Source organism: Martes martes (genome assembly GCF_963455335.1).
Source record: "Martes martes genome assembly, chromosome: 9".
Lineage (NCBI taxonomy): Eukaryota > Metazoa > Chordata > Mammalia > Carnivora > Mustelidae > Martes > Martes martes.
Window position 1 is genome coordinate 1,835,912 of NC_137896.1, and position 27,852 is coordinate 1,863,763.

General features: G+C 57.1%; 1 protein-coding gene across 1 annotated transcript in view; it reads right to left on the reverse strand.

The window, feature by feature from the left end:
* Positions 1-27,852, reverse strand: part of CDH4 (cadherin 4) — a gene marked incomplete at its 5' end in the record, with an annotated part of 516,137 nt that overhangs the window by 109,823 nt on the left and 378,462 nt on the right. The window contains 2 exons of the mRNA XM_080814101.1: positions 4,120-4,293; positions 26,172-26,398. Coding sequence (XP_080670227.1) covers positions 4,120-4,293; positions 26,172-26,398 — 401 coding nt within the window. The remainder of the gene's footprint in view (positions 1-4,119; positions 4,294-26,171; positions 26,399-27,852) is intronic.

A 27,852-nucleotide genomic window follows, 5' to 3' on the forward strand; every position in this document is an offset into this window, starting at 1 on the left:
CTTGTACAATCACTTGGAGGCCATTTGGAAAAGCCCAATCTGAGACCGATCTCCCCCAAGAATCCAGCTCGGGAGGAAGACCAGGCTTGGAGGAGGGCACACGGTCAGGTCCGCCGGCTCGCCCGCCCGGGATCCCTGGCACAGCCGGGCCCTCGGGGGGAAAGGATATGCCCGTTCTCAAACCTGCTGGGGCACAGACCAGCCCCTCTTCTCACACACGCCCTTCCCTCCAGGCACAGCTGGACTGCGTTTCTCGGTGTCCCTGGCCATCAGGCGTGGCCATGTCCGAGCCCCGTCCGTCCTGCAGTCCTCATTCCGGGGCCCCGCATGGCCGTGTAGGGAGCCATCCCTCCCACAGATGACCTTCACAGGAGCGAGAAATAACCTCCACTGCATTCAGTTCTGAAATTTCGGGAATGCCCTTTCCAGCAGTCAGCTAACACTAACCCACACGCTGCCCCTCTGCTCACAGCCCGTCTGGGAGCCGCCTGGAGGCGCCGCCTGGAGGCGCCGTCCCCACGGGGGGCTGCCGGTCACGGCAGGGGGTCTGAGGAGCGGAGGACACACGTGCTCCCAACACAGCCACGGGGCAGACCGGGAAGGAGGAGAGGCTGCCCCTCGGCAGGGCTGAGCTGCCTCTTCCTGGCTTTCCTCTCCTGACACCTGCGGCCACGTGCCCGTTCCCCGAGTTCCCGGTCAGACAGGCCAGCGGCGGGGGTGGGGGTGGGGGTGCGTCTTCGGGACCCCGTGTCCGCAGGGGCTCCAGAGCGCCTCCAGCTGCTGCTCTCCCAAGCCAGGTTCGGCGAGGTGGGTGCTAAGTGGGGAGGGGGCAAGTTACCCTGCTTTGTAGCTGTTCGGAAGGAAATGCAGGACGGCCCCCATCAGAGCACGCAGATGTCTGTGTGACGTGGGGCCGTGTGGGAGCCAAGGCCCGGCTGGCCGGGAGGACTTCGCTGTCGTGTTGGCCTTGTCTCCAGCTCCGACCAGTCAGCCCGAGACCACTGTAGGCCCTGGGGCGGGAAGTACAGGAGTGTCCTTTTCTCCATCATCCAGCAGGAGGCAGACTCAGAGTCCTCGCGGGCCAGTGGCTCTGCCTGCACCCACTTTCCCTCCTGGTACCTCTTGCAGGCCCGTGTGCAGATGCGCGCAGGAGAAGGAAGTTTCGTGCATCTCTACCCGCCGGCTGTGAGCCGAAGAGAGCCCTCGGCGTTCAAGCTCACACCCTCACTGTAATGCTCCTGCCAGTGAGGCTGGCAGGGCCACACCTTCCCAGAGGCTGGGAAATGAGCTGGATCTGCACTTGTCAAACTACGTCCCTCGGGCCACACCTGGCCCACTGCCTATTCTTGTCAATAAAGCTTTATTGGAACACGGACACAGCAACAGCGCACGTATTGTCTAGGGCAGCTTCGCACTACAAAGAACTGAGTATTTGCAACTGAGGCTGGTTGTCGGTAGAGCCTAAAATATGGAGGACCTGGCCCTTCCCGGAGTCTGCAGCCCCCCGCCCGCCGAGCTACAGCAACAGTTTACCGAGCTGACTTCTCACTAGCACAAGCACAAGCCTTCGAATAAGACTGACTCATACAAGGAAACACTTGCTCCCTTTCCAATTTGCTTTTGATCCTGATGACATTCAGGAGGAAGCCTCTGGTCCCCGCGCATCTTGAGAACACTTTGGTACTTGCTCACGGCTCCTCTTGTAAACACTTCCCGGCAGCCCTCAGGCTCCGACGGGGCCGTGCACAGCCAGACATCAACTCTGTTTTCTTCGCCTTATGCTGTCTGACGGTCGCTGCCATCACCAACACCAGCTTTCCAACTGTGAACTGATGTAAGGTCACCTCTTAAAATAAACGTATTTATATTAAGAATGACTCACCAATGGGAAGCGTTAGGTAAATGACAAGTGCTGGTCAGATGTGACCAAGGCCCTGAAGGCGGTGAGTGTGCAGGGGGCCACGGAGCCCCCATCCTGTCGGTGGCTTGGGGTTGGCGACAGACCCCGGACACTGGGAATCTACTTAGGTTGGGGTTCACGCCTTGAGTGCTTTGCTCAAGTCTGTGCCTCATCTCATCACAGGGGACCTCCGGCTAGGGCGGTCAGGGTGGGGCGGTGTTCTGGGAAGCTCTCCATCTGGGGTGGGAGGGACTGCGGTCCAAGGTCAGAGGTCAGACTCTCAGAGGCTTCTGCCACCTGAGGTGGGGGTTTCCCCAGCAAACAATTCTGTGATGCCCGTTGGCGCCTGCCTTGAACTGGATTCGGACACCAGCTGCTGGAGCGTGCGTGCACCCCTGGGGAAGCGCTCTGCGTCCCTCAAGGCAGCTCCCACTCAGATGCCCATGAAAAGTCCAGGGTGTCCCCGTGCTCCTGGCCGATGGGCTGTAAATGGGAGGGTCCCACGACCCCTCTTGCAGAGCTCAGTTGTCGGCTGGAGCAGCCCACGTGTGCTCCGTAGATAATCAGTTTTTTGTAAAAAGTAGAGCCCCCGAACAGCCAGATGGGAAAGATGCACAGGACAAGGAGGGTGAAGGGACGCAGAGCTTTCAAGCCCCCTCCCCGTGGGGCAGCAGCCTCCCTGCACCTCCCCAGGTCGGCCGACCTAAATCTCCCCAAACCTCGGCCCTTGGGGTGTTATGGGCACTCCCTCACTCAGACAGGACTGATTAAATCATTGGCCATTGGCCACTGGCGACTGACTCAACCTCCATCCCCTCCCTGGACCCAGCATTTGGGGGTGGGGGTGGGGGTGAACGTGGGCGCCTCTAATCCCAGGGCTGGTTCCCCAGGCAACCGGCCCCCAGCCCACCGGGCCCCAGCCCCCTTCCTCGGGGGACTTGCCAAAAGTCATGCCATTAACATAACAAAAGACGGCTCCAGGGCTCTCAACTCTTCCGGAAATCCCAATGGTTTCAGGGGCTTGGGTTTGGGGAGGAAGAGGAACACAGGCTTCCCAGTGCCCATCCCCACATCCCACGCACTGCGCAGGTCTGGGGCCGGTCACCGTGGGTGTGGTGTGTGTGGCGGGGCGTCTGATGTGGGTCCCCCTGCTTCGTTCTGCTCTGTCTCTGTATTTTATTTCATTTTATTATTATTATTATTTTTAAAGGTTTTATTTATTTGAGAAAGAGAGAGAGAGAGAGAAAACGAACGGGGGAGCAGTAGGCAGAGGGAGAGGGAGAAGCAGGCTCCCCGCTGAGCAGGGAGACCGACGCGGGACTTGACCCCAGGGCCCTGGGATCAAGAGCAGACGGAAGACAGAGGCCTAACCCACTGAGCCCCCCAGGCGCCCCCTCCCCCATGTCTGCATTTTAAACTCACACCCCTGCTTTCCGTGTGGAGCGGAGCGGGAAACAAAACAGGCTAATGGTCAGAGGAAGGAAAGCAGGCCCTTGAGGAAGCCCCCGGCCCTCATTTCCACGAGTGGGGCGAGGCGGTCCACAGTGCATGGGCGACTCCTTAATGGGTCCTCACCATCATTTTATCAGATCATTGCCCAGACCGGGTTGCAATTTTCTTCAAAGGGAAGAAGGGAGCGCTACCTGACGGCCTGGATTGCTGAAATACAAATCTGTAACCCGAGTCCTTCCCTTCTCCCTGGGAAAGGCCCTGGTGAGGGGGCTGGGAGCAGGTGCACTGAAGGAGCCCCCGCAGGCCTGCCAGAATGCGGATCTGGGGTCACAGCCTCAGTCCCAAGACCTCCGGCTTCTTGCCAGTATCCCCGTCACCATCACAGACACAGTCACAGACCCACTCTTTCCACCCTCCAGAGTCTCAGTCACAGTTGGAAAACAGTGAGCAAGAAAAGGTGTCAGAGGTCAAACGCCAGGCCCCAAGCGGCCACCCTGCCCCCCCCATCAGCACAGGCGAGATGACCCACGTCCAGCAGGACCAGCTCCCCTGGAGGGTACGACTGCCCTTCCGGTCTTTCTCTGGCTTGTGTCGTCTCGTCAGTGAAAAGGTTTGGACGCCGCCAAATGCAGACCGTCCCTCGCTCGCTCCCGACCCCGCGAGCCCGGCCTTTCCCCCACAAGCCCACCGACTGGCTCGCCAGATCCCGGAGGAGAGGGCGCACTGAGCCGAGACCCTCCCCAGCCGGCGGGAGGGTCTCCACTTACCCGCACGAGCTGCTGCGGGAAGGGCCCGCGGGAATTTTCTGGCACGTTGATGGGTGGAATGACCCAGTCGCGTTTCTGTCTCCGCAGCCCGTTGGCGTTCTGGTGCTGGGGCCACGGCAACAGCACGTCGTTCGGGGGCTGAGAGGCGTCTGGAGCAGCACTCTGCTTTCCTTTCTGCAGCGGTAGCCGGGAGAGGGGAGAGAGGAGCCAAAGAAGTCTGGATAAGTTTCACGCAGAGGAAAAGGCATCTGTTCAGAGAATCTGTTCTGCTCTCCATCAACAGAGAAAGACTGGATGATGCTCGGGGAAGCGACTACGTGTTAGGGGGAAAAAATCAAGCTAGACACCTGTGTCGCAAAATGGACTGCAGAGTTATGTGGTGGGGGAAAGAAACCGTAAAAACAGAAGAATACGTCGTAGGGTAAACCAGAGCTTTTAGGGGCGCCTGGGTGGCTCAGTGGGTTAAAGCCTCTGCCTTCGGCTCAGGTCATGATCTCAGGGTCCTGGGATCGAGCCCCGCATCGGGCTCTCTGCTCAGCAGGGAGCCTGCTTCCCCCTCTCTCTCTGCCTGCCTCTCTGCCTACTTGTGATCTCTGTCAAATAAATAAATAAAATCTTAAAAAAAAAAAAAAACCAAACCAGAGCTTTTAAATCCCGGAAGAACAGGGGAAAAAAGTCACAAAGGAAAAAGCATTTGGTTTAAAATGCTGGTTTATGAAAACATAGCCTAAAAGAAGTTGATGAATTTGGCAAATGTGATTTGCAGCAAACGTGATTTGCAGATCTTTAAGCTCTGTCAAAGAGTTGACAGTCCCACTATGTAAAGAGTTCTTGCAAATCAATAAAAAAATTAAATGTTTTTGACAACAGGGAAAGGGCCTGAATAGAAATTAACAGCAAAATAAAAATCAGTAAACTTATTAAAAACGTACACATCTTCTTGTAATCAAATAATGCAAATTGAAGTAATAAATCCTTGTCACCTATCAAACTGACAAGACTAACGGAACGGATCCTCAGGTCTGTGGAGTGTATCATGTTGTCAGGAGGAAGGATGGTGGAGGGGGTGGCACCTGGCGTTCAGCAAGTGTTTACGTGCGTCTGAAGGTTCACGGACTCCGGGCCCAGAGCTTCATCTCTCTGAACTCCCGCTGCTTCTTTTATAAAATGGGGCTGGTAATAAGAGCACTAGATTCACAGGGTTGCTAAGGCAATTACACTGATGAGAGCCCCTGCCTGCGGGGCAGCCGCTGGGACTGGAGGCTGATGGGGCTCACCACGGCTGGGGGCCGACCACAGCCCTCCGCCCGCTGTGCACCAGCGACCAGCCAGAGCCTGAAAATTGTCCTCGACGTCAACTGTACATCAATGAGAAAAAAAAAAAGCAAGGTCCTGGTTTTTGACCCAGTAACTCCACAACTGTCCCAAAGAAACTCTCTGTAAATGAAAATCTCCCTATAAAAATGTTCATTGCTGATGTTTTTGTAATAATATTATGTGTATATGAAATAATAAAAATATCAGGAAAAAACCTCTGGAGATCTGACAGCAGGAAATACTAGTAAAATGCATTACGCTGTGTTCATATCTTGGGAAATTTACACAGTCACTGAAAGCTATTCTTTGAAGACGAGGACGTGGAGAAATACGCATAAGATAACGGTAAGTGGAGAATGACACTGAAGTGTACATGTAACCAAATCCCCATTTTCGTTCTTTCTTTTTTTTTTTTTAAAGGACAGAGAAAAGATTGGAAGGAAATACATCAATATGTCAACTGTGGTTTTCTCTGACGACCAGTGAGCTTTACGCTATTTTATTTTACTTTATTCCTTTCACCTTTGTATACCCCTGAATGTTACAATGTATACGACTTTCTACAATTAGAGGAGCCAGTGGACCCCCCACGGACACGCACGGAGCCGGCACAGGCCCCCACAGAGAGGTACGGCGCCCACACAGGCCCCCACGGACACGCTGCACATCAGAACTCACATGGGGAAGAGAGACCTGCATGGGGACAGCCCACGGCACTTGGCTATGGTGTACCTGACTCCAACCATGGCGGGTCCCACTCTCTGCCTGAGCTCCAGGTCCATCCAGCAAGATGGCCCTGGGTGGTCTTACCATTCTCCTTTGTGGACAGAGAACCTTGACCACTACTTTTTGCAGAAGATCTGTGTAGGAGTAAGCTAAATACACACCGACAAACAAAACGGCCTAATTGATGAGAAAATGAAATCTCGCATCCGCTCCAAATGCCGAATCAACGGGAAAACCCAGCTGGACAAGCCGCACTAGATGGAGCGCCCCACTGGGACTTTCCCCACCAGGGTCCCAGCTGTCTCAGGGCCTCGAGCTCCTGCAGTCAAGTGTTTGAAAACCAAAAGCCTTCATAGCGCCCCCCCCCCCGCCAATATCAGAGGGGAGCCACGCAAGCTGTGTGCATTCCCGTGGCAAATCCCCATGGCCTTGATATCTACGCAATGTGACGTGATACCAGCTTCTGTTCAAGTGAAGCTAACAGGTGCTGTGACTCATCTGCAGGCTCTCACGATGACACAGTGATAGGGTCACACCTCTAGCTTGCTGGAGGAGCTTCAATGAACAGCATTTAGGACAGTCCTGGCTCCACGCTGTCCCCACACAGCCAGGGCATAGACAACGGCCTTCCTTGCCCCTGGGAGCTGCTGATGCCTTGGGCACTGAGCAACCCACGCGGTCTCCACCTAGACCCCCTCTCCCTGATTCAGTAGGAAGTGCCCTCAATCCCACTTTACTAGGGATCCAGGGGGAGCTCAGAGAGGCTAAGTAACTCCCAGAGGTCACACAGCTCAGTAGGCAGAGACAGGATTTGAATGCCAGGAGTTAGACCTCGAGGCCAGAGCACCTGGCTGAGTGCCACCACGGCTGGGTCTCTTTGCCTGTGAGGTCACATCCCCTTTACCTGTCCTCAAATTAGGTGTGTGGTGGACTGGGCACAAATCACTATTCCCACAGAAGACATGAGAACTCCGGTAGTCTGTGCCGCCGAGCCTCCAGGTGACAGGTGTGTTCCACTCTCCTGTCTGGGGGCTCCCCACCCACAGGTAACCAGCTCACTGGCCCCCAGGGACCTGCCTGAGGGCAGCCAGCTGGACTGGGGAGACTTGCATGGGTAGACAGGGAGCCCCAGCCACGAGCACAGCCTCGGGGAGCGGGTGCTGTCATCTCTGGCTTCCCCCATGCCTCTCCCAGTGACAGGTTCCCCCTGCCCCCGGGAAACGCTCGAGCACCGGCAGATGCTCAGCTGGGCTCCCTGGGTTTCAGGCTCAGGACTGCACACGTTTTCATAACGCCGCTTTGGTTTTGAGCTGCTTTGTCTTCATTTGCTGAGGATGAGCTCGCGTGGCGTTAATTTCCCTAGTGTTGTTTAAATAGTGGCACATATTTGCCACTATTTTAAAGCTGTGAGACACATGTAATAACAAAATCTGGTGAAAATCAATGCCAGACCCGTGCAGCCTCGGCCTGGAAGATACACCCGCTTCTCCGAGGAGAGACGTCCACGCGGGTTATCGGTAACCCCAGGGGGACCGGCAGGTTGCTCTGGACACGTAACAGTCCCAGACCACTCAGAACGGGGCACCGAACACTGGTGTACGATTATGTTAATCCTAAATGATGTTTCCGGTATTTACAATTACACCCTCTCCTAAAGGTTGACACCTGCTGTGCTCCCAGGGCCTTCCCGAATTCCGTATTGCTGAGTGAATGCTGGCTAAGTGCGGGAGAACGAAACGAACGTGACCTCTGTGTCCCTATAACTAAATTATGTGCACGAGTGTGCACACACAGGTGCATACAGGCGTGTGTTTGCACGTGTGTGCACACACAGACGTACACACACGCGCGAATGTGTGCATGTGCACACACACGTGTACATACGCACACGTGTGCACACGTGTACGCATGCCTGTGTACACACACATGTGTTTGCACATCCATGCGCATGTTTATAACATGTCACAATGTGCTCAAAACCCAAAGCCTGGCATCATGACAGGCTAGCCAAACCCCATTACCGGGTCATCACAGACAGCTCAGCCACGCCAGAGGTCTCATTACTGGGGGGGGGGGTGCAGGGAGGGTCCTGGCTGCTGAACTGGCCTCTGGATCCCACCAGGCTCACCGCTGCAGAATGACAGGACAGAGAGCCCCGAGGACATCACCTGGTCGTGCTGCCCTCTTACTGGGTATCCAAGAAGATGTGGTTAAGGGTTAAGATCCTGGAGCCGAAGGCAGCTTGCAGACCTTCTGAGAAAGCTCCAGAGCCCCCGGCCTCAGCGCGGCCGGATCTGGGCTCTGCTCGTCTTGCGTTTTGGGGCCAAAGGCCTGGCCATGCTGTCCACACAGAGGCCGGCTGCACGCTTGGCTGTGCCCCTGTTCCTAACCCCCACGGGAAGTTTGCCCCCACATCCACTCTTCCTTCTGGTGCCCTTCTCGCCTGCGCGGGCTCAGATCTCACGTCCCACCTTTTGGAAGCCTCCCCAGTGGCCTCCCCGGGCATCCCTGTGAGCACAGAAAAGCTTCGAGTCTGCCTGCGCCCTTGATTCCCAGAACAGGTCAGATCAGGCCCAGAGGCCGCTGACCTCTATGTCTTCCTGTCCCTGTCTGGGCAGGACACCTCCCACCCTGCCCTGGGGGCCAGGGCACTGCCCCGTCTAGGAGGGCGTAGGACCTCACGGCCCGCCCACCCGGCATGGAGCAAACACCGTGGACAGACTTAAACGTGGGGTTTCACACGGTTCCTGAGCGCCAAAAAGCAAGTGACCCTCAGCCGCCGCCCTCTGGCACTCGCGTGGAGTGGGGGGCTGGGAGACCCGATGACAGTGATGGCTGCCACAGGTCATGGGGAGCCACGGGCCCAGGTTCTCTTCGATCTAGTCCTCAGGACTGCCACTCTCTCCATGGGGCAGTGATCAGCACAGAGCCAGGACTAGCAGGGTTCAAACTGGCACCCAGCTACGTGGAATCCGATCCATCTGGGGAGGGCAGAAAGGCTTCGTGGGGGATATTATACCTGGGCAGGGTACTGAGGGGTGAATAGGAGTTTGTTGTCGGGGGGAATGAGGCTGGGAGGGAATTCCCAAGGGGCAGACCAGAGGCAGGATACCACAGGTGCCACATACCAATGACGCTGTCATTGAGTTAAAGGGCTGTCTGGGGCCTAGAGAAAAGTGGGATGGATGGAGGGGAGCGTCCCAGGGTTGGGAGAGCTGCTCTCATGCAGGCTGCCCTCTACCAGCCCCATCGCTATTTGTCTTGCCGCCCCTGCCCCCAAGCTTTGGTTCCTCTTCTGTGAACCGAGGAGGCTCTTACCGGGGGATAGTGTGGGCGACGAGGTGATGTCCAGGGCATTGGGCAGGTGGCTGGGGGTTTCAGCCCCATTGTCAGGCTCATGGTGGGGAGAAGAAGCCCGAGAAGAGTCCGGGTGGATGGGATTCTGCAGGCTGGACTGGACTCCCATGGGCGCAGGGAGGAGAGGGTACTGGAGGCTTTAGCCTGGACACCTGAGGTGGTGGCCTGGCCTGGAATGAGCTCCGAGAGTTCAGAGGGGCAGGCCCGAGGGCAGGTGGGCTTAGGGGTATCCTATAATCTTATAGTCCAGGGAAGGAAACTGAGGCACAAGGAGGAGAAGGAATTTGCCCAAACTGCCTGGCTAGTGGGGGAGGGGCTGAGCCAGGGGTGGGGGAGGTGTGGGACAGCCCAGTGAAGGCAGGAGCCAGCCCAGGTGGGTGTCCTGGCCCAGCCCAGGGAGGAGACACGGCCCCTTCCTGGAAGCTTGCGGCAGGGTTTAGTGTCCTCTCCGGCCATGGGCAGGAATGAGAGTCCACCTGGCAGTCAAACGTGGCGTCCCCCGGCCATGGGGCTCCCCAAGAAGGGCAGGGCACAACCTCAGGCTGCAGGAGGGAAGGGGTCTCTGCCCCGGATCAGGGTACAGTGGGGTGGGAGGGGCCCCACCAGTCCCCTCGCTCCCTCGGGCTTCTTGTCTCCCCGGCCACACGGGTGCGGCCCCACCTGCCTTCCCCACCTGCCTCCCGCCCCACTCCCTCCCTCCCCTCTGTACATCCTAGCCGTGCCCTGGCTCGGGCTGCACGTGAGCCGGTCCCTCCTTGGACACACCCTGGGTGGCCAGGTGTCCCAGACAGCCCGCCCTGCCCAGCGCCCTGACAGGTCATCTCCGCAAAGGGGCAGATGAAGGGTGTGGAGCCCGGCCTCTCTGGGGTGCAGAGGGTACAGAAGCCAGACTCTCACGTGGAGCCCTGCTCCCGGGCCTGGACGAGCTCTGTGCCTTGGGGCTGCCTGGACAGTTGGGGTGTGGGGCAGTGGGCTGAGGCACCGGCCCCGAGCACCTGCTTCGCCACACTTGGGGAAGGGTGACCCTGCTGCTGGCGGGAGTCCGGACGCCGACTTGGCAACGGCAGAGCGGCATCCCGCGCTTGTGCACGCTGTCCAGCTGGGCCCTTTGCAGACCACCTATGGCACCTGGGAGCCTGAGGGACGCAGGACGGGTGGCCTTAAGGTCCTCCTAGATGTCTTGACTGGCCCTGGCAGGTGTCTCCTGGCAGGATCTCGGGGATAATGTGGGGAAGGCCTCGCAGGCACACACGGCCGTTCTTTCAGGGAAAGAGGTGGGAGGGAAGGGACCCGAGAATAGGACAAAACCTCGATGACAACAGCCTTCTGTCTCACCGAGATCGAGGCCCCGATCCATTCATGTCCAAGCTGCATGCCGAACACAGCCATCATGACCGCCCGGCCCCCGCCCGTCCAACCCTGCACCCCAACAGCCACCAGCTGGCACAGTCCGCAGGCTGGTGTCGCCCCGCCAGCCCCTCGCTCGGCACATTATTTCCTACGTTCCCGGCAGCTCTGGGCCGCCCAGTCTTGCTCTCCCTGTACCGGAGGGTGGTTCTCTGTGTCTGATGATGAGTGTAATGGAGCTCGACTCCCAGGTGAGGTCTTCAGGGACTCCTCGCGGTGGGCGAGAAGCTGGGTCATTTCCCTCCATCATCAGTTCACCAGCGAAAGATGAATAATGCAAAACTGACCCGAGGCAGGATTTAAATTACTGCCTTCTCTTTCTTTCCTTTTTTTTTTTTAAAGCAAAAAAGAAAAAGAAAAAAGAAAAAAGAAAGAAAGAAAGAAAGAAAGAAAGAAATGAAATGAAAGAAAGAAAAATAGTGGCAGGGGAAGGCTATCGTCATACACACCTCCTCCCATCTACATGCAAAAAGTTATAATTCATCCCATTTTCTATTATCTGTTTGCCTGTTAGGGACACAGAATTATTAAGAGTCAAGTGTGGGCACCGGCTGTTGAGTAACTAGGCTGACGCACGAACATCGAGGGGAAGGCGAAGAAGGGAACATAAATAATCAGGGTCTGTCTTCGGTGCGGGAGCTCCGGGGTCTTCCCTGGGTGCCTGCCCCGCTGTCTTGGTTGGAGGTGGGCATCCGTCGGTTGGGGTGGATATGTCCCTATTTCCTTGTGACAGGGATGCAGATGGTAGGTCCTGCCGCACCCTTTCCTGACCCAACCTATCGGGCTCTGCAGGGTGGGGCCCAGCGTTCTGTATGGTGCACCTGCTCCCGGGGGCGCGGGGGTCCAGCCCCAGCTCCGCAGTGCGGTAGACGTGATAGAAATGCCTCGCAGGGGCACAGGGACACTAGAGAACGGGCGCGCGTGGCAAGGCCAAGCAAAGAGGGTTGTGACCCACCAGGCCACGGTGGGAGCAGGGGGGCGGGGGCCGGGACCCCGTTCCCGCGTGCCCCGGTCGTTAGACGTGGGACAGCTTCTGCCAAGTGCGGTGGGTGGACGGAGCCTCAGCTGTTTTCCCCGAGAGGAAGTTCCGGTCACTCCCTTCAGAGGCAGAACTAATGTGGAAACGGCTTCAAAATCCCCCCGTGCCAGATCTCAAGAGCACATTTCTAAGACCCCGAAGATGGGGTCACAGATGACAGACAGCCTGCGGCCCACACAGGCCACCCCACGCCGTTCCCAGGTCCTGGGCTGACCTCTGGACGCTCCCTTACCACCCCAAATTCCCTCCGTGTTCGGGGAAATGGCATGGGCACAAACCCACCTGATTTGATAAAAGAATTTATGGTCAAAATTTCAAGTTAGTTTCCTGTGGGCCATGCCACGTGGGCGCCGTTCTGCTCATGCGCGAGGCTCCTTAACCGAGGGGCTCCGGGGGCGTGGGGGGGTCACGACGCCTGCCCGGCCCCTCCCCGTCGGTGTCCGTCACCCGGGCCGGTGCCACCTATTTCTCTGACTGGCCTGCGGACCCCTGGTGCCCAGACGCGGCTTCTTCAGGGGCGGGAGCCTGGGGCTGTGATCAGCTCCGCAGATGACGAGGAAGGGACGGGCTCTAACTTCCCTGGTTGCACCCGCTCTCCCTTCCCCCGGCTGGGCCGTTCTCTGCGTGGTCACTGCGGGGCCGAGGGTCAGGCACCCCAGCCTCCGGGGATAGGGAGACCTGCACCCCGAGGGTGCAGGGCTCTGGGGCCCGGTGAGGACAAGCTTCTTTTCTCCCACTTGCACAAAGAAAGCAACCCCTCCCTCTCGCGCGCAGACGCTGGGAAGGCAGCGGGATCCTCCTTCCTTTAGGCAGCCTGCCTCGGCCGGGGTCCGGCGCGGGCTCTAGCGGCCCCTGTGACTTCTACGCACAGGTGACCGCAGACCCGCTGGCACCATCTCACCTGCCCATCCTTGCACGGCCCTAACATTTGGATAGGTAAGTGGCCAGTCTGAGGCATAAAAACATGACGGAGGGAGGCCCGGTGTTCCGAGATCACGGATTATACCGGGGTCTGTGGTCGGGGTCCTGCCGGAGCTGACGTGCCCTCCTACGCCCGTGATCGGACGGGAGTGGTGAGGGCCTATTCCCTGAACACGAGTGTCACCTGTGTCCCTCCTTTGTCCCTTCCTGTTCTCACTATGTCCTTATTTCTTTGGGCTCCGGGTGCTCCTGGAAAGGAAACAACGTGCCCCTCCCCCAATGTCAAACCTGCCACCGATTTCTGTGACGCATAATCCGATCCCTAAAAACAAAAGTGGCCCTAAAGTCTGTCCTGATAGTTCATCCCTCTACCTGCTACTTCCCTTTCAATACACATTTGAAAAACAGTGCGTTTTGTTTGCCTGCAAGCGTGTGTATTTGAATGTTTAACTAGGCTGTTCTCTGCAGACTTCTGGCTGGTTTCCATGGCAGCTGAGGACGGACAGAGTAAAATGGTATTTAACAAACACGAAATAAAACAAGGGAGAAACATCTCCGTTCTTCAGCCAACAGAACACGCGAGCCGTTCTAAACAAACATTTGCATGAGTTTGGATCTGAGAGGTGCTGAGTGGATTTTCCTGCGTCCACAATGCGGCTGAGCGGACGCAGGTGCGTCCCCCCACTCCTGCCCCCGCACTACGGTATTTCTGACTTCCGATCTCTTCTAGGAAGGGGAGGTTTTGCAAATTCCCATGGAAATCGTACAAAGGAAGGTTTCCTGAATGGAACGGCATGGTTACTCCCTCGCGTATGTATTCAGGAAGAAAATCCTAGTCGCTCCCTCAAGCCTAGGGTGCTTGGCGGGGTGGGGGTGGGGGTTGCTGGTCCTCGCTCAAACCTGGGCAGGGGGAGGCCCTGGCAGGTGCAGTGGCTGGCCCAGGTCGTGCGGCTGCAGCTGTGGGACTGGGGCCTGAACTCACTTGCCCCTCTCTGCCCTGTGGCTGGTCACGGTGACACAGAGCGCGGTCCCAACACCCCCTCCCACCCGGGGCCAAGCAGGCAGACTGGAGTCCGGAAGCTGTGAGCAGCCCTGGGGAAGGAGTTCTGTCGTGGCTGCTCAGGAACGTTTACCAGTCGGGCTCACGTAGTTGGGAAGGGGTCACGCTGCTCCTACTGGCATCAAAACCACAGCTCTCTTGACAAGGGCCCCGGAGCCCCGCTCGTCCTCCTTAGCCTTGTCCCCCTCTAACGAGAAGACGTGGGATGGCACAGCACCCGGGCACAGGAGGGACGGGGTGCACCCTGCAGGGCAGTTGTGTGTGCAGACAGCACACTCGCGGGTCAGCTCCCACGCACAGAAGGGCAGGATGGGGGACCCCACCACGTCCAGACAGGCGTCTGCGTGCGTGCATGTGGCCAGCCAGGCAGCTCGGCCGTCCCGGCCTCCCTATCTCACCGAACACCTGTCCCCAGACCACAGCCTCAGCACCTGCCGACATCTGGAAAGAGACCATTCTCAGGGGTGTGGCCTCCTGTGCATCTGTAGGGCGTCCCCGACCCCTACCCACTTGAAGCCAGACTCCCCCCCCCAACCCCCACCCCCGGTTGTGACAACCCAGTGAATCTAGGCTTCTCTGTACACCCGGGTGGAGAGCTTGCTGGAGAGAACCAAGAAAATTGTGTTTGGTTGGAAACATTTTTAAATGAAGTTACTCTTCGTCTTATAGGGAAAAAAATACAATTGTCGTTAAAAAAAAATTTAAATTAAATTAGCGAGTTAAGCCAAACTGTGCTACTTTTTTCCGGAGTTGTTAGCAGTGGAACTGAGTGAATCTTTCACATTGGTGTCAATTAGTGAGAAAAATGGTCAGTTTCGTTGGCGTTGATGGCTCCGGAAGGCTTCGAAGAGGACGTGATCAGGGTCGGCCTGAGAATTTTAACTCAACCAGACCTCAATCACGTTTCCTTCTGGAAGGCGGCCTCACGGGCCACTCCTGCTGTCCACGGAGCACGTGGGGCCCTCAGGACAAGCTCTGAGCCACGCCAGCGTCCTGAGCTTGCCGGGCATTCTTCTCAAGGCAGAACATGCCTGCGACCGGCTCACTGTGGTTTCCACAAACATCTTCAGGAATAAGAAGAATTTCCTCCCAACCAAACACCGCGGGAGCCAGGGCCTTGCACGGAACCACAAGCCTGTGTTGGTCTGGAAACCAGTTTGATTTTCACTCAAACACCTACAGGAAGGCAGCCGGGACGCCCCGTGCCTCCCACTTCCCGAAGGCGGTCTCCGCGAGGCCCCCACGTGCTGGCTCGTGCGCGCGCACACACACCCGCACACACACCCGCACACACACCCGCCAGCCCTGCCACGCGCTAAAGGCCCTGGGGGCGGGGGAGCAACACACGCCCCGGCTCACGCCTGTTTGCCGGGCTCACAGCTCACGTGCACGCACGCCTGTGCTGTCTCAGCTCACTGGACCCTGGGAGAAGCGTCCCCCAGGGCTGGCCACCCTGCACCCATGGCCCAGACTCAGATGGGCTGAGATGGGATTTCGCCCGAGGACAGGAGAAGCCGCAGCTGGACGAGGCCTCTGTCTGGAACGCGGGCTCCTTCTCCGATTTTAGGCTTCGGTCCAGAGGTCACCTTCCTGACCCCTGGACATGGCAGCAGCCTCTGACCTCTGCTCAGGACCCCTCCCTAATTCCCAGTGGTGCGCCCGCATCATGAAACAGAGCCAGGTGTCTGGCGGGGACACAGCAGCCCTCAGTGGTCACTCCCCCGGGGAACCAGGAGAGTGACTTGGGGCCTGTCGGACTCATGGGACCCCAGGTTTCTCAGAGGGTGCCCTGCCTGTCGTGTCCACACTCGAGATCACCCTCCTGGAGACCAAACAGGACCCGTGCAGCCTGTCTCCCCGCTAACAGGCCCAGAAGCTTCCTTGCCTGGCGGTGATGCTCTCTCGCATACGACTTCTGTCTCCGTGCTGCCGTGTCAATCACCAGCAAGCCCCCCAGGGTTCTCCTTCAGCTCTGCGCCATCCACAGGCCGGGAGTGCATCCCCCCGGGACAGGTTGGGCAGGGTCAGGCGGCTTCTCCCTGGGGCTCTGCAGGCGACACGTCACCTCCGCTCTGCGGAAGGAAAGGCTGACCCAGGCCCCCGAGCGCTCAGGGCCGTTTGCAGCCTGAAACAGCGTCTGAGTTTGACCTTCGCACCGGGACCCTCCTGCTCACCCCGGCCTGGAGAGGCCCAGTCAGGTGGACGTGTCCGCCCTGGCCCCAGGGGTGTTCTCCAAGACAAGGGATGGACAAAGAAGCCAAGATGACCTTCAACCGACTGGAACAATCCCTCGTTCCCTTCATGCCAACCAAGGGTTAAAAGCTGCTGTGAGTTTGAGTTTGGCTCATCTCTTTTTTTTTTTTTGAGTTTGGCTTATCTCTTGAGCTCCAGGAGGGAGGCACTGACTGGGGTGGGGGTGGGGGGGGGTGGCCACGACCTCAGCCTCTGGGAAGGGATCCCGCCCAGCAGTTTGTGGGGTCTCTGAGGTGCCAGGCCACCCGCTGTGTGCCCGGTCAGGCCCCGCGTGGGGGCGCTGAGACCCGTGAGCGCTGGGGCGTTAGCGCTTATTAAAGCGGCTGCTGGCCCCCGACAGTGGACAGGAGCGTGACGCGTCCGCCCTGTCCTTTGTTTTGCGGGGCTGCTTCTCAGTGGCACTCGGGCCATCTGTGTCCTGGAAAGAGATGCAAGAATATCTTGCTGCCTTCTGAAGTCACCATCCCTCTGGCAGCACCTAGTGACCTTCTGGGCGCTGTGCCCAAGGCGACGCCTCTCGAGGAAGGGCCCCTGTGGCCACCTTCAGTGAAAACCTCCGTGCGTCAGGGTTCGGGCTGGCACACCAGCCTCCTGTGCTCACGTGGGGCCTTCCCAGCCTCGGCTGGCCTCCCCCGCAGGTCTCAGCTTTCAGGGGGACAGGTGGATGGCAGGAACTTGTCCTCAGCAGGCCCTCTCCAGTCCACTGTCTGGTGACCAGTCTGGGAGTCCTTGGTGATAGCAGTGATGACTCCTGCCCGCTCTCAGGATGGAGGGGGACAGACCGTGGGGCCGGGGGCCAGGCCGTGAGAGGGAGTGGGGACGGACCTTGGGGCTGGGGGCTGGGCCGTGAGATGGCGGGGACGGACCGTGGGAACGGGGGTCAGGCTGTGAGAAGAAGGGGGGACGGACCGTTGGGAGGGGGCCAGGCCGTGACAGGGAGGGGGGACGGACTGTGGGGATGGGGGCCAGGCTCTGACAGGGAGGGGGGACGGACTGTGGGGATGGGGGCCAGGCTGTGAGAGGGAGGGGGACAGGAACACGGGGAGGGAGGCTGAGGGACTGCAGCCCTGAAGCCAGGGGCCTTGGCCAGACTTGTCCTCACTGTGCTGGGGACCCGAGCAACTGTATGACCGGGACCTGAGGGCATCGGGAGCCCTGGGTTGTGGGGGGTGACACGGGTTCTATCCGACTCCCTCAGCAGGCAGGCGAGGCTACAGCCCTGGTCAGAGCACGTCCTGGGGCCACTGAGCCAAAGCCCCACAGCCTGGGCGGTGTCGCCAGTGGACATTTCTTATCCCTGCCCTGGAGGCCGGAAGTCCGAGGTCAAGGTGTGGGCAGGGTCGGTTCCCACAGGGCCGTGGGGGAAAGTCCGTCCCAGGCCCCTCTCCTCGACTCCGGTGGCTCGTCGGCCATCCCCGCCCCCCTGCTCCCTGCCTTCCCCTTCGCGGTGCTGTGGCCACGCGCGTCTGTGCCCGGAATCGTCCGTGGCCACGCGCACGCCTGCTAGAGGGACCGCACCTTAATGAATAGGTCCGCCAAGACCTCGTGACAAGCTCAGTCCCGCTCCGAGGGACGGCAGGTCAGGGCCCAACACGGGGGGGGGGGCTCTTTGGGGGACGCCCTCAGCCCGTCCGATCGTGGAGCCCGAATTGCGCGGAGAGCCGGGGGCGGCGGCCACTGGGCACAGGGCGTCTCTCATACATGCTGACACGCGCATTACCAGTCGGGATTCGTCCCCGGAACGACAGTCTCTACACCCGCAGGACCCACTGCCACTCGCCCGCGTGGGCACAGCCGGTCGGCCGGCAGCCGAGGGCACAGCTTCCTCTTCCGTGTTTGCTGCGAGGCCGGAGTATTGCTCCGAGTCCCCGGGGCCGATCCAGCACTCCGGTGGGAAATATGTGACCTCATTTGCATTTTCTAATTGAATTGCTATCAGCTTTCCTGCAAGACTGCACAAAAAAAAGTTATTCCCGATTTCAGCACGGCTGGTATTACCCGCAGAAAGGCCGCCTTTGAATCGTTGCTAAGAGAGGAAACGGAAAGGGGAAAACCTGCCGGATTTCTATGGTTCATCTCACGGGGAGCTGTCCGTTTTGTCCAGCTCCACCAGTCGCCGGAACCCTGGGCGGGGAGGCTGCACTTGCAGGAACCCGGGCGCAAGAGAAACGGGATTCACGGAACCGGGAAATTAGGGGGTCCCCGAGCTGGTCCTTGGGGATTTGCTTCAAAGCTCCTTTTGGCAAAGAGCTTCCTGGGCCTTTCCAGGACTCTGCTCCCTTGGAGAAGGGGCTTTGTGTGTCTAGGACCTTCCGCCAGCGGCACCCCTGCTCGCCGTGTCCCCGTCTGAACTCCCCACCCTCCCCCAACTCAGCCAGGAAGCCCTCGGCATTCATCAAGAAAAGTTCCACCTAGAACTAAACTAAACCTAGTTTAGGCGGGGGCTGGGGTGGGCTGGGGCCATTTCACCTTTTTTCTTTAAGGACACCCCATGGGTCCCGCATCGTTGACCGCAAAGACAGTCGTTCCTCCATCGTCCTGGGTAGGGCTCCGCAAACTTTTCGTTAAGGGGTCAGGTAGTTAAGGAGTTTAGGCCTCGCAGGCCGAGAAGTGAAAGCGACGACATTACTAGCGATATTCACACGACCCCTTCAAAGTACAGAACCCATTCTTCGCTCGCAGGCCATCAGAAGGCAGGTGGCAGGTCAGATCCGGCCGCGGGCTCTGCCGCGCTGACTCTGGCTCCAGAGGGCCGGTCTTACACAAATCAAGTGTCCGCAACATGTTTATGTGAAGTGGGTGAATTCTGCTGTATAAAAAATCATACCTCTGTAAAGATGATTTTTAAAAGAATGTTAAATATTTTTTTGTGCCATTCTCCTCCATTTGCCTGATAACTTTGCTCCTAAAGCACCCCGTTTAAAAAAATATTTTATTTATATATTTGACAGAGAGAGAGAGCACAAGCAGGGGAGAGGCAGAGGGAGAGGGAGAAGCAGACTCCTGGCTGAGCAGGAAGCCGGAGGTGGGGCTCGATCCCAGGATCCTGGGATCATGACCTGAGCTGAAGGCAGAGGTTTAATGACTGAGCCACCCAGGCGCCCAAATCACCCCATTTTAATTATTATAGTTCAGTGGATCTCAAACGGGGGTGGTTTTGTCCCCCGGAGCATTTTGCAAAGACTGGCAAGAGCTTTGGTGGCAGTGAGGGTGGTGGGCGTGGGGGCCGGGGATGCTGTGGCTCCTCCTACGGGGTGCAGGACAGCGTACCCCACCACGGAGAATGATCCAGACTGAACTCCAGCAGTGCTGAGAGGTCAAGACACGGCTTTGGTTTGCACATACACCTCACCACGTCCCAAATACAACTCCCCCCACCTTCGTGCTGTTCTGGGCTATTCCTGGTCCTCTGCATTTTCATTTAAAAGTTTAAAGTCATCTAGGGGCGCCTGCTGGGTGACTCAGCTAGGGAAGCCTCTGCCTTCAGCCCAGGTCAGGATCTCAGGGTCCTGGGATCGAGTCCCGCATGGGGCCCCTGCTCAGCGCCGAGTCTGCACGAGATTCTCCCCTTCCCTCGGCCGCACCCCCTGCTGTCTCTCTTTCTCTCTCTCTTTCTCTTTCTCAAATAAATGAATAAATCTTAAAAAAAATTTGGAGTCCTCCGTCCGCCCTTCTACCAGCAAGCAAGCACACAAGATATGCCGTGATTTTTGTTAGTTTTCTGTTGTTGAGTCTACAGGGCCTCTGGGGGAGCAGACGTCACAGGCTCCAAGCCTCTCAGTTACGAGCAGGCGCGCTCGGGTCTTCAAGGTCCTTGGTTGTTCTCAGCAACAGGTAAGGGTCTGGCGAAGATTTCGTTAGGTTCATTCCTGGTTATGTGATCACCTTCAACGCTGCTGTCATCGGCACCCGGCTCAGATGTCATTTTGTAACTACTTACTCCTGGTGCGCGGAGGTGTAACTGCTTTCACACCCAGCCCTCTCACTGACGAACCTCACTCAGCCAGCCCGGCTTCTCTGCGGGTCATTTCAGATTTTCTACATCCGTAATCCTGCAAGCGACACGAATGCCGGTTCCGTTTCTCCGGCTCTCCTCTGCTTGCCTGACCTCGTGGGCTCGAAGCTCGGGCATGAGACGCGAGGACGTCCTCGTGCTATTTCAGACGTCACGGAGGCCTTCTATTCCCCGGGCTGCTGGCTGTGCGCTGTGCGCCCTGGACAGGTTAGGGACGGTCCCTTCTCTTCCCCACTTGCTGGGTATTTCTTCCTAAATGGAACTTAGCTTCCATTTTAACAACGGACGTTCAGATAAAGGCTGTGGGATATCCGTCCTTGATTCTGTGCTGAATTACACGTACCCATTTTCCAGCGTTGAAGCCATCTTTGGCTCTGGGAACAGACCACGGCAGCCGTGGCTTGTCCCTTGCAAACACGGGTGCACTTGAGCTCGTTACTGTTTTGCTCACGTGTTGTTTTCATCTATTTATGAGTGGCCTGGCGCGCAGCCACCCTCTGTCCTCCTGCCCCTTCAGGGTTCTCGCTGGTTTTGACGAGGCACATGTTCGGGGTCTCTGGCCGAGTGTGGGCACACCTTCGGCCCCCCCGCATGTGGGTGTGGCCTCGGGACATGGGTTTGAATTTAAATTTGTCTGTAATAACAGCTAGTTCAGATTTTCTTCTCCCGTTAGATTCGGCAAGTTGATGACGTTCCCGGAATGTTATCTTTCCAGGGATGTTCCCCTGTAGGTCGGCGTAAGTGGTACGTGACACACGGAGCCATGTGTGAGACGGGTCACGACGCCCTGTTTCCACGGCGGAGGAGGAGTACTGGCGGCTTCCCATCCTGGTCCGATCTGCTCGGGAGTTTACAGAGTCAGCTCTGGTCTGTGAATTCTACCGTTTTGATTCCATTACCTTCTCCTCTTGGTTTTCCTGTTTCCTTCTTTCTACTTTGTTGCACTTCATTTCTTTCCCTAATTTCTTGGATGAACGTGCAGACGGCCGGTTTCCACCTTCCTTCCGTTCTTAGGCACCTAGAAGGCTGCACAGTCCGACCGGCCCAGACCTCGGCTCCTCCCGCCGGTGTCAGCGCTCAGTCCAGATTAGTCTGGAACCTGCACATGACCCCTTCCTACCCGAGGGCCCGTCGGAAGGCTCTTCACTCGGCATCCACATCTACGGGGACTTTTCAGCCACCTTCCCAGTGGCCGATTCCCAGCTTCGTCGCTCGGATTCTAACCCTGTGGTTGGAGGTTCAGCCTCCGGTCGGGCACGCTTCACGCAGGCTCTGAGCGTCCTTGAAAATGATGTGGATGCAGCCTTGGTGGGGTCTGGGTTTCACACGGGAGGCCTAGACTTACTAAATCTGTGCGTCTAGTCTTCCTTTCCTATTGATACTCTGTCTGCTTTCATGTACTCAGAGGTGCACGCCAAGTTTTACAATCGAATATTTGTTTCTTTCTCCTTTCAGTTGCACCAACTGTGCCTTAATATCTGAAGCACACGAATTCAGGACTCGTATAGCAACCGAGTGCCCAGCTCCCTTCTGGTGAGAGTTGGTGGTATCTTGCCTGCGTGTTCCTACTTTCACTTTTTCTCCATCCTTGCCCTTTTTAGATCTGTCTTCTGTGACCTGTATAGAGTTGGGGTTTTTCTTTGATCTGTCAACTTGTTTCCTTTTAATTACAAAAGCTCATCTTTTCCATTTATTGAGATTGATACATACTTGCAAATCCAACAGCTTTCTCAAGCGGAAACATGGGACGCCTCTGTACTTTCCTTCCATTTTTTTGGATTGCTAAGCTTCAGTCCTCTGCTTTCCCGTCTATTATGTGAGAACTTAAACGATCTTACGACTTTTTGTTTTTTTAAGAAGGTCTACTTTTTTGGGTCCCTACTCAATGGGGAGCCTTCTTCTCCCTCTCCCTTCACCCTCCCCATTCATGCTCTCTCTCTGCTTACTCTATCTCAAAAAAAATCAATAAAATCTTAAAAAAAAAAGACTACTTGCTTGAAAATTCACATTGTTAACAGAGGAAAAGAACAAATTATATTATTTAAGGTACTTTGAAAAAATACTGCCTAAATTTGCAGACTTGAAGAGGTGAAAACCTTTGCGCAGCAAGTGCACCCAGGAGGCGGGAGGGTTTGGCTCTCCTTCGCCTGGATCTGGTTGTTATTAAGCGACCCAGCGAGAGCAGAACGTGTCCTGTGCAATCATGTTAGAGTCCTGTGAGAATCCCACGGGAAGATGCAGATCTGTTATTATGACAGGTTTTTATCCCTTGTGTGCAAGGTCAGACGCTACAGAGACTTTAGGTCCCTCCTCGAGTTCGGATTTACTTCTGACCCACAGGGCCGCCTCCCTTGGTCAGAACTCTACGTTCATCTCTAAGTGATGTGTCCACCACCGTGACCTTGAAGTGATTCTCCAAGACCTCGGAACAGGGGTCTTTGTCTTATCTAAGTTGCGTATTAATTTGATTTCCATCATCTTCCAGGAGGATGTGAGCAGCCTGGGCCCTCTGACTCCGTGCCTGCTTTCCTGCCTGTGAAGCGTGTCACCTGCCGTGCCTACGGCCGTCTGCATCTACTTAATCTTTTCATGGCTTTTCCTTCCGGACTTTCATCACCAAGTGCCCTGTTTCTGCCTGATGAACACAACCTGTGGCAGAATCTCTCGGGGAGCTTCCTGAAGGGGACTTCTACTGGGTAACAGAATCCTGTGTCTGTCACCACCCACCACCTCTGGCACCCATCGTCCCCACGAGAAGCCGGCTCCCATGTCACCATTGTGCCTTCCTTGGAGCTGGCTTCTGTTTGCTTTCAGGGACTTCGGTTTTCAGACATTTTACCATAAAACGCCTGTCACAGATTGAATGTGTGTGTTCCCAAATTCCTACGCTCCAAGCTGATCCTCAGGGTGATGGTGTCAGGAGGTGTGGCCTTGGGGGTGACTAGGATCAGAGGAGGTCATGTGGGTGGAGCTCCTGAAATGGGACTGGTTCCATCGGTGACTTTCTTCTGTCCCCTTGCTGTCAGGGGAGGACACAAGACAGCAAAGACAGCAGTCGGCCGGAGACCCCCCTGGGGACCTGCCCACACTGCCATCCCGATCACAGAGCTGCCTCCAGAACCGTGAGGAGCACGTGGCTGTTGTGCACAAGCCGCCCGGCCTACGGGGCGTCCTTCCAGCAGCTTGAACGGACAAAGACCGTGCCCAAGTGCTCTTTTCTTCCTCTTAGCTTGATTAGAGTTCGGGGGCGTGTTGGAGAGATGCCTGGATGTCTGCTGCCATTATCTTTTCAAATGTTACTTCTGCTCCGTTTTCTCCCCCCTCCACCCCATATTCCAAACACGCACGCGCTGGGGCTGCTCGAGACTCCTCCAGCGCCTTTACTCTTCCCTCTGTGTTTTCCTTCTCTTTAACCCCTTGTGATTTAGCCTGAATGTCTCCTCTGACAATTTCTGCTTTGCTAAATCTCTCTTCAACTGCGTCTAATCTGTAGATGTATCTATCTGTGAGCTTTTTCTTTTGTTTGTTATATTTTTCCATCCTAAATTGCCCAATTCTTTTTTATTCTTCTAATTCTCTCTCAAAATCTTGTTTTAGATGTGCTTAAACACAGTAAGCATAGATCTTATATCTATGTCTGATAACTTTGTCACCTGGAGTCACCGCAGGTCTTGTCCCTTCCCCACCGAGTGCCCAGTCATTTTCAGCTGAGTGCTAGACGTTGTATATAAGAGAAGATGGGTATAACCCGAGGCCCCGTAAGATACCTTCCACCAGAGCAGATTTACACTTGATTCTGATAGATGGTTAGGGATATCAGCAATACGGCATCACCTTAATCTATTTATAGGCAGTGACGTTATTCGAAGCTTGGCATTGGTCTCTGTAAGGACATGTCGACTAAGTGACTCAACATCTCACACAGACCCTCCTTCCTGCCCCCAGGAACCACCCTGGGGAGGATCCAGTGGCTGTGATGGGCACAGGACTCTGAGGGTTGGGACCGTGCTGACGACAGCAGCAAGCGCCGTGTCCTTGTGGCAGGGCTCTTGCGAGTCTGCAATGTGTAGTACACATCATCTCATACAATACTTGTGACAACTATTGTTATTCCATTTTCCAGATCAGTAAATCCGCGTGGTTATGTCACTTGTCCCAGAGCATCAACCTGTAGACTGGAGGATACTTGGCTACAAAGGGTAACCGGGCTCCTTTACGAAGCCGGGCTCAGCCATACTTAGAAAGCCAGTCCCACTCCTTTCTAGAACACCAATTCTCCCTTGCAGCAAAGGGGCTGCAGTCACATGGCTCAGCGTCCCCATCTGTAAAGTGGGGACAGTGACAGGAGCCACTTGAGGGACAGAGGAGTAGATGCCTCTTAGGAGGGGCCCAGGTACCATCCTAAAACGTTAGGACAAGGAAATTTGGGTTTGAAAGTAAGAAGAAACAAGGGCCCATCAGGTGACCTTAGATAGAGCAGGGCTGGCTGGGTGGGCTGTAGAGACGCTGCCCACCTCTCATACACACAGGGGTGCGGCCCCACAGCAGCAGGCCGCTGGACTCACGGGATGGCCTGAGCCTGGGACGCGGACTCGCTGTCTCCCCTTTCGACCCTTGGGTATGGATGGGCCAGCCTGGCATGGGCTGGAGGGCCCTTGACTGAGGACTGTCTAACTGCAATCACCTTCCAAGAGGGTCGGGGAGAAACTGAGTCAGAAACTGCATCATTAACACACCTAACGAAAGGCACCGTGATGCTTCAATTAGTGCATTTTATCTGAGGCCTCCATGGGCTTTCAGGACCTCTGTCCTCTGTTCACAGGCCCCTGGCTTCCGCATCGCAGTCAGGGAGATGAGCCTTGACACTGTCGGCACTGGCCGTCGGCCCCTGGCCCTGTGCCTGGAGGGCCCCCCACCACGGGCCGCGTCCCGGGGCCGCTCCCAGGCCCACCTTGACAGCTGCCTTCTCACGGGCACGGGGCTGGTCATCACCCCTCAGGAAAGAATGGAAACCGCGACCGTCTGTCTTAAGGTCGTCGGCACCCACACGGGGAGTCCTGTAACTTGGTTTTGAGGTGAGGCCCAGATCGACATACCATGAGGGCACTTGACGTCCTTCCCCGGCAGATCAGCTCATCACCGGCGGGCAAAGCTACCCACCAGAGTCACGGCTTTCTCTTACCTAACATAAACCGCCTCTACGTTGTTTACAAACAAGATGAAACAAAACACAGGCCGCTGTTTTCCCAAAGTGGGTTCCTTGGCACACCTACCTTACAAGACGTTCCATGAAGAGGGTTCCCTGACCAGCAGGCTTGGGAAACTTGTAGTCTGCTCCCCTCCCCCCCCCCCGCCCGCCCCACTGACCCCAGCACATTAATTATGTGAGGCTCCGGGTAAATCCACAGAAAGGAATCTGGTCGACTTGCTTTAACCCTTTGCTTCCCAGGGCTCTTTTCCGAGGGGATGCCCGGGGATGCCGCGGAGGGTGTGGCTTCGAGAGGCGTGTTCTCGGTTGCTGACGCACAGCACACGCATCACGGTAATTTCGATGGCCCCTGGGTCCCCCCGGTACCCGAGAGGGTTTCAGCACTTGGGCTGACCCCCAGGCACTGAGCAGCTGGGACCTGTCGTAAGGGCCACCCCTGCTGGTGCTTCCCTGCTCACCAGCCAGCCCCAGACCCGAGGCCCAAGCTGCAGGCAGGAGAGGCCCCAGAATTTCAGGCGCCCAGTGAGGAACGGGAGGGAACAAGTAAGACCGTCCGGAGGGCGAGCGCCGTGCATTCCTGCGGGCGTGGGGCCCCTGCGCCCGACCTCGAGGCAGACGTCCCTCAGGAAGGGGGCAGGTCAGAGGGTCCCCTGGGGCTGGCACAGCCCGCTGAGATGTCCCACCCCCGGGGAGCCTCTGCGGAGGGAGGGAGGATGCTCCCCAAGCTCCGTGTGAAGTCACGTCTTACCTTGTGCGCGGAGTGGGCAGACGAGGGCCGGGCCACCAGCAGGCGCACCACGGCGTCCCATCGCTCGGCCGTCTGGCGGTCCCATGCGGTCACGGTGAACGCCACCTGCTCGGAGGGGATCCACAGCTCCCGGGTGGCAAAGACCGTCCCGTCCGCCTCGACTTGGAAGTCCGTGCTGTTGGTCTCATACTGCGTCCCTCTGGTCCCCAGACAGCGGATGAACGCAACTGCAAGTGGGAAGGGAGACAGGGTCAGGACCGGGCGGCGAGCGGAGGGGACACAGGCGCTTGCGTGCTTGCCGTTTAGCCACAGGTTCTCGGTCTCCCAAGGATTGACGCGGGGAAAATAACAGCTGTGCTCCGTCCCTGCACACCCACCTCTCTGCCCGTATCCCCGAGTCTGTGAGTGGCCCGGCGGGTCTGCCTGCCTGAGAACGGCCCACCCGGCTGCCCCCCAGTCGCGCCCCCCAGCCCCTGCAAACCCCGAGCCGCCAGCTTGCTCGCTCGCCCGCCACGGATGTGTTTCCACCCTGAGAAGGAGCCGGGAGGGTGGTGTTCTGACCGGGGCTCCGACCTGCTGTGCTCTCTGGTGCTTCTTATCAGCCAGCGACCCAACCTGATCCCCGCAGACTGGGTCGGGGCAGGTGGGGCAGGACCTGGGGGCAGTCAGGGGTTTTAGGACCTGGACGCAGGGCAATGGGGGCCGTGGGTTTCCCGATACCCCGGCGCACAGCTTTGCTCCCCACGCAGGAATTAGGTCCCGCATCGATGGGCCCTGCTGAGGACTCTGTCGAACCGAGACGCCGGGAAGGACCCCTTGGAAGCCGCAGGTTGACCGGGACCACATCGGTGCGTTTCCTACCCAAGTGTGTGTGCAGCTGTCGCCAATGTCGCGCTAAAAGGGGGGGCTCCGGCAGCCGGTGTCACATTCCCTGATAGAAACTGTGGATGAAGTTACCTGGTCTTTATAGAGGGCGGGTCTCTCGGCAGTTATGGTGGGAGGACTGCTTTTTAAAGCAACGTCACTGTCACAGCTTCCGTGATTTAATTACTATTTATTCCAGAAACTAAAAAAAAGCACGTTGATGTTACGTCTGATAAAGTGTTTTTCCCCTGTGTTCACCTTTCGTTGTTGTCTTGAAATAATAAATGAGGCGTATGGGCCTGGATCTCACCTACTTCACGCACGTGTCTCCCGCTGCCGGCGCCTCTCACTCGTGGGCTTGCGGTAAAAATGTTTCCAAGCGTGAGGACGCCAGGCGCCTCTGCCCCGTCCAGCCCGAGAGGACAGGAGCACGGACTGCTGGGCTCACAGGCCTGGCCCTCGGACGCTGAGGGCACCCGGGGCTTGGGCGGGTCGTGCTCCAGGAAAGCACCCCCCGCCCCCCCCCTGCCCCCCGGCATGAAGGAATAAGTGCATTTCCTTTCAAGTGACTAGAAAATCCCGCACCGCTCTCCCACCGCCGCGCGCCCTGACAGCAAGCAAATTAAAATCAGCAACGAACCGAGCCGATCAGTCATTCCCGACACCCAACTGTCACGGACAGAGATAAACACGACGGTTCCGTGAATGTTGGGAGATGAGCCCCACGTACGTAAACAAGCTCCTTGTTGTCTACGTGTGAATTTCTAGGAGTGCGAACGGCCTCGGGCAGCGGCGGGAGGATTTAAACGTCGACACC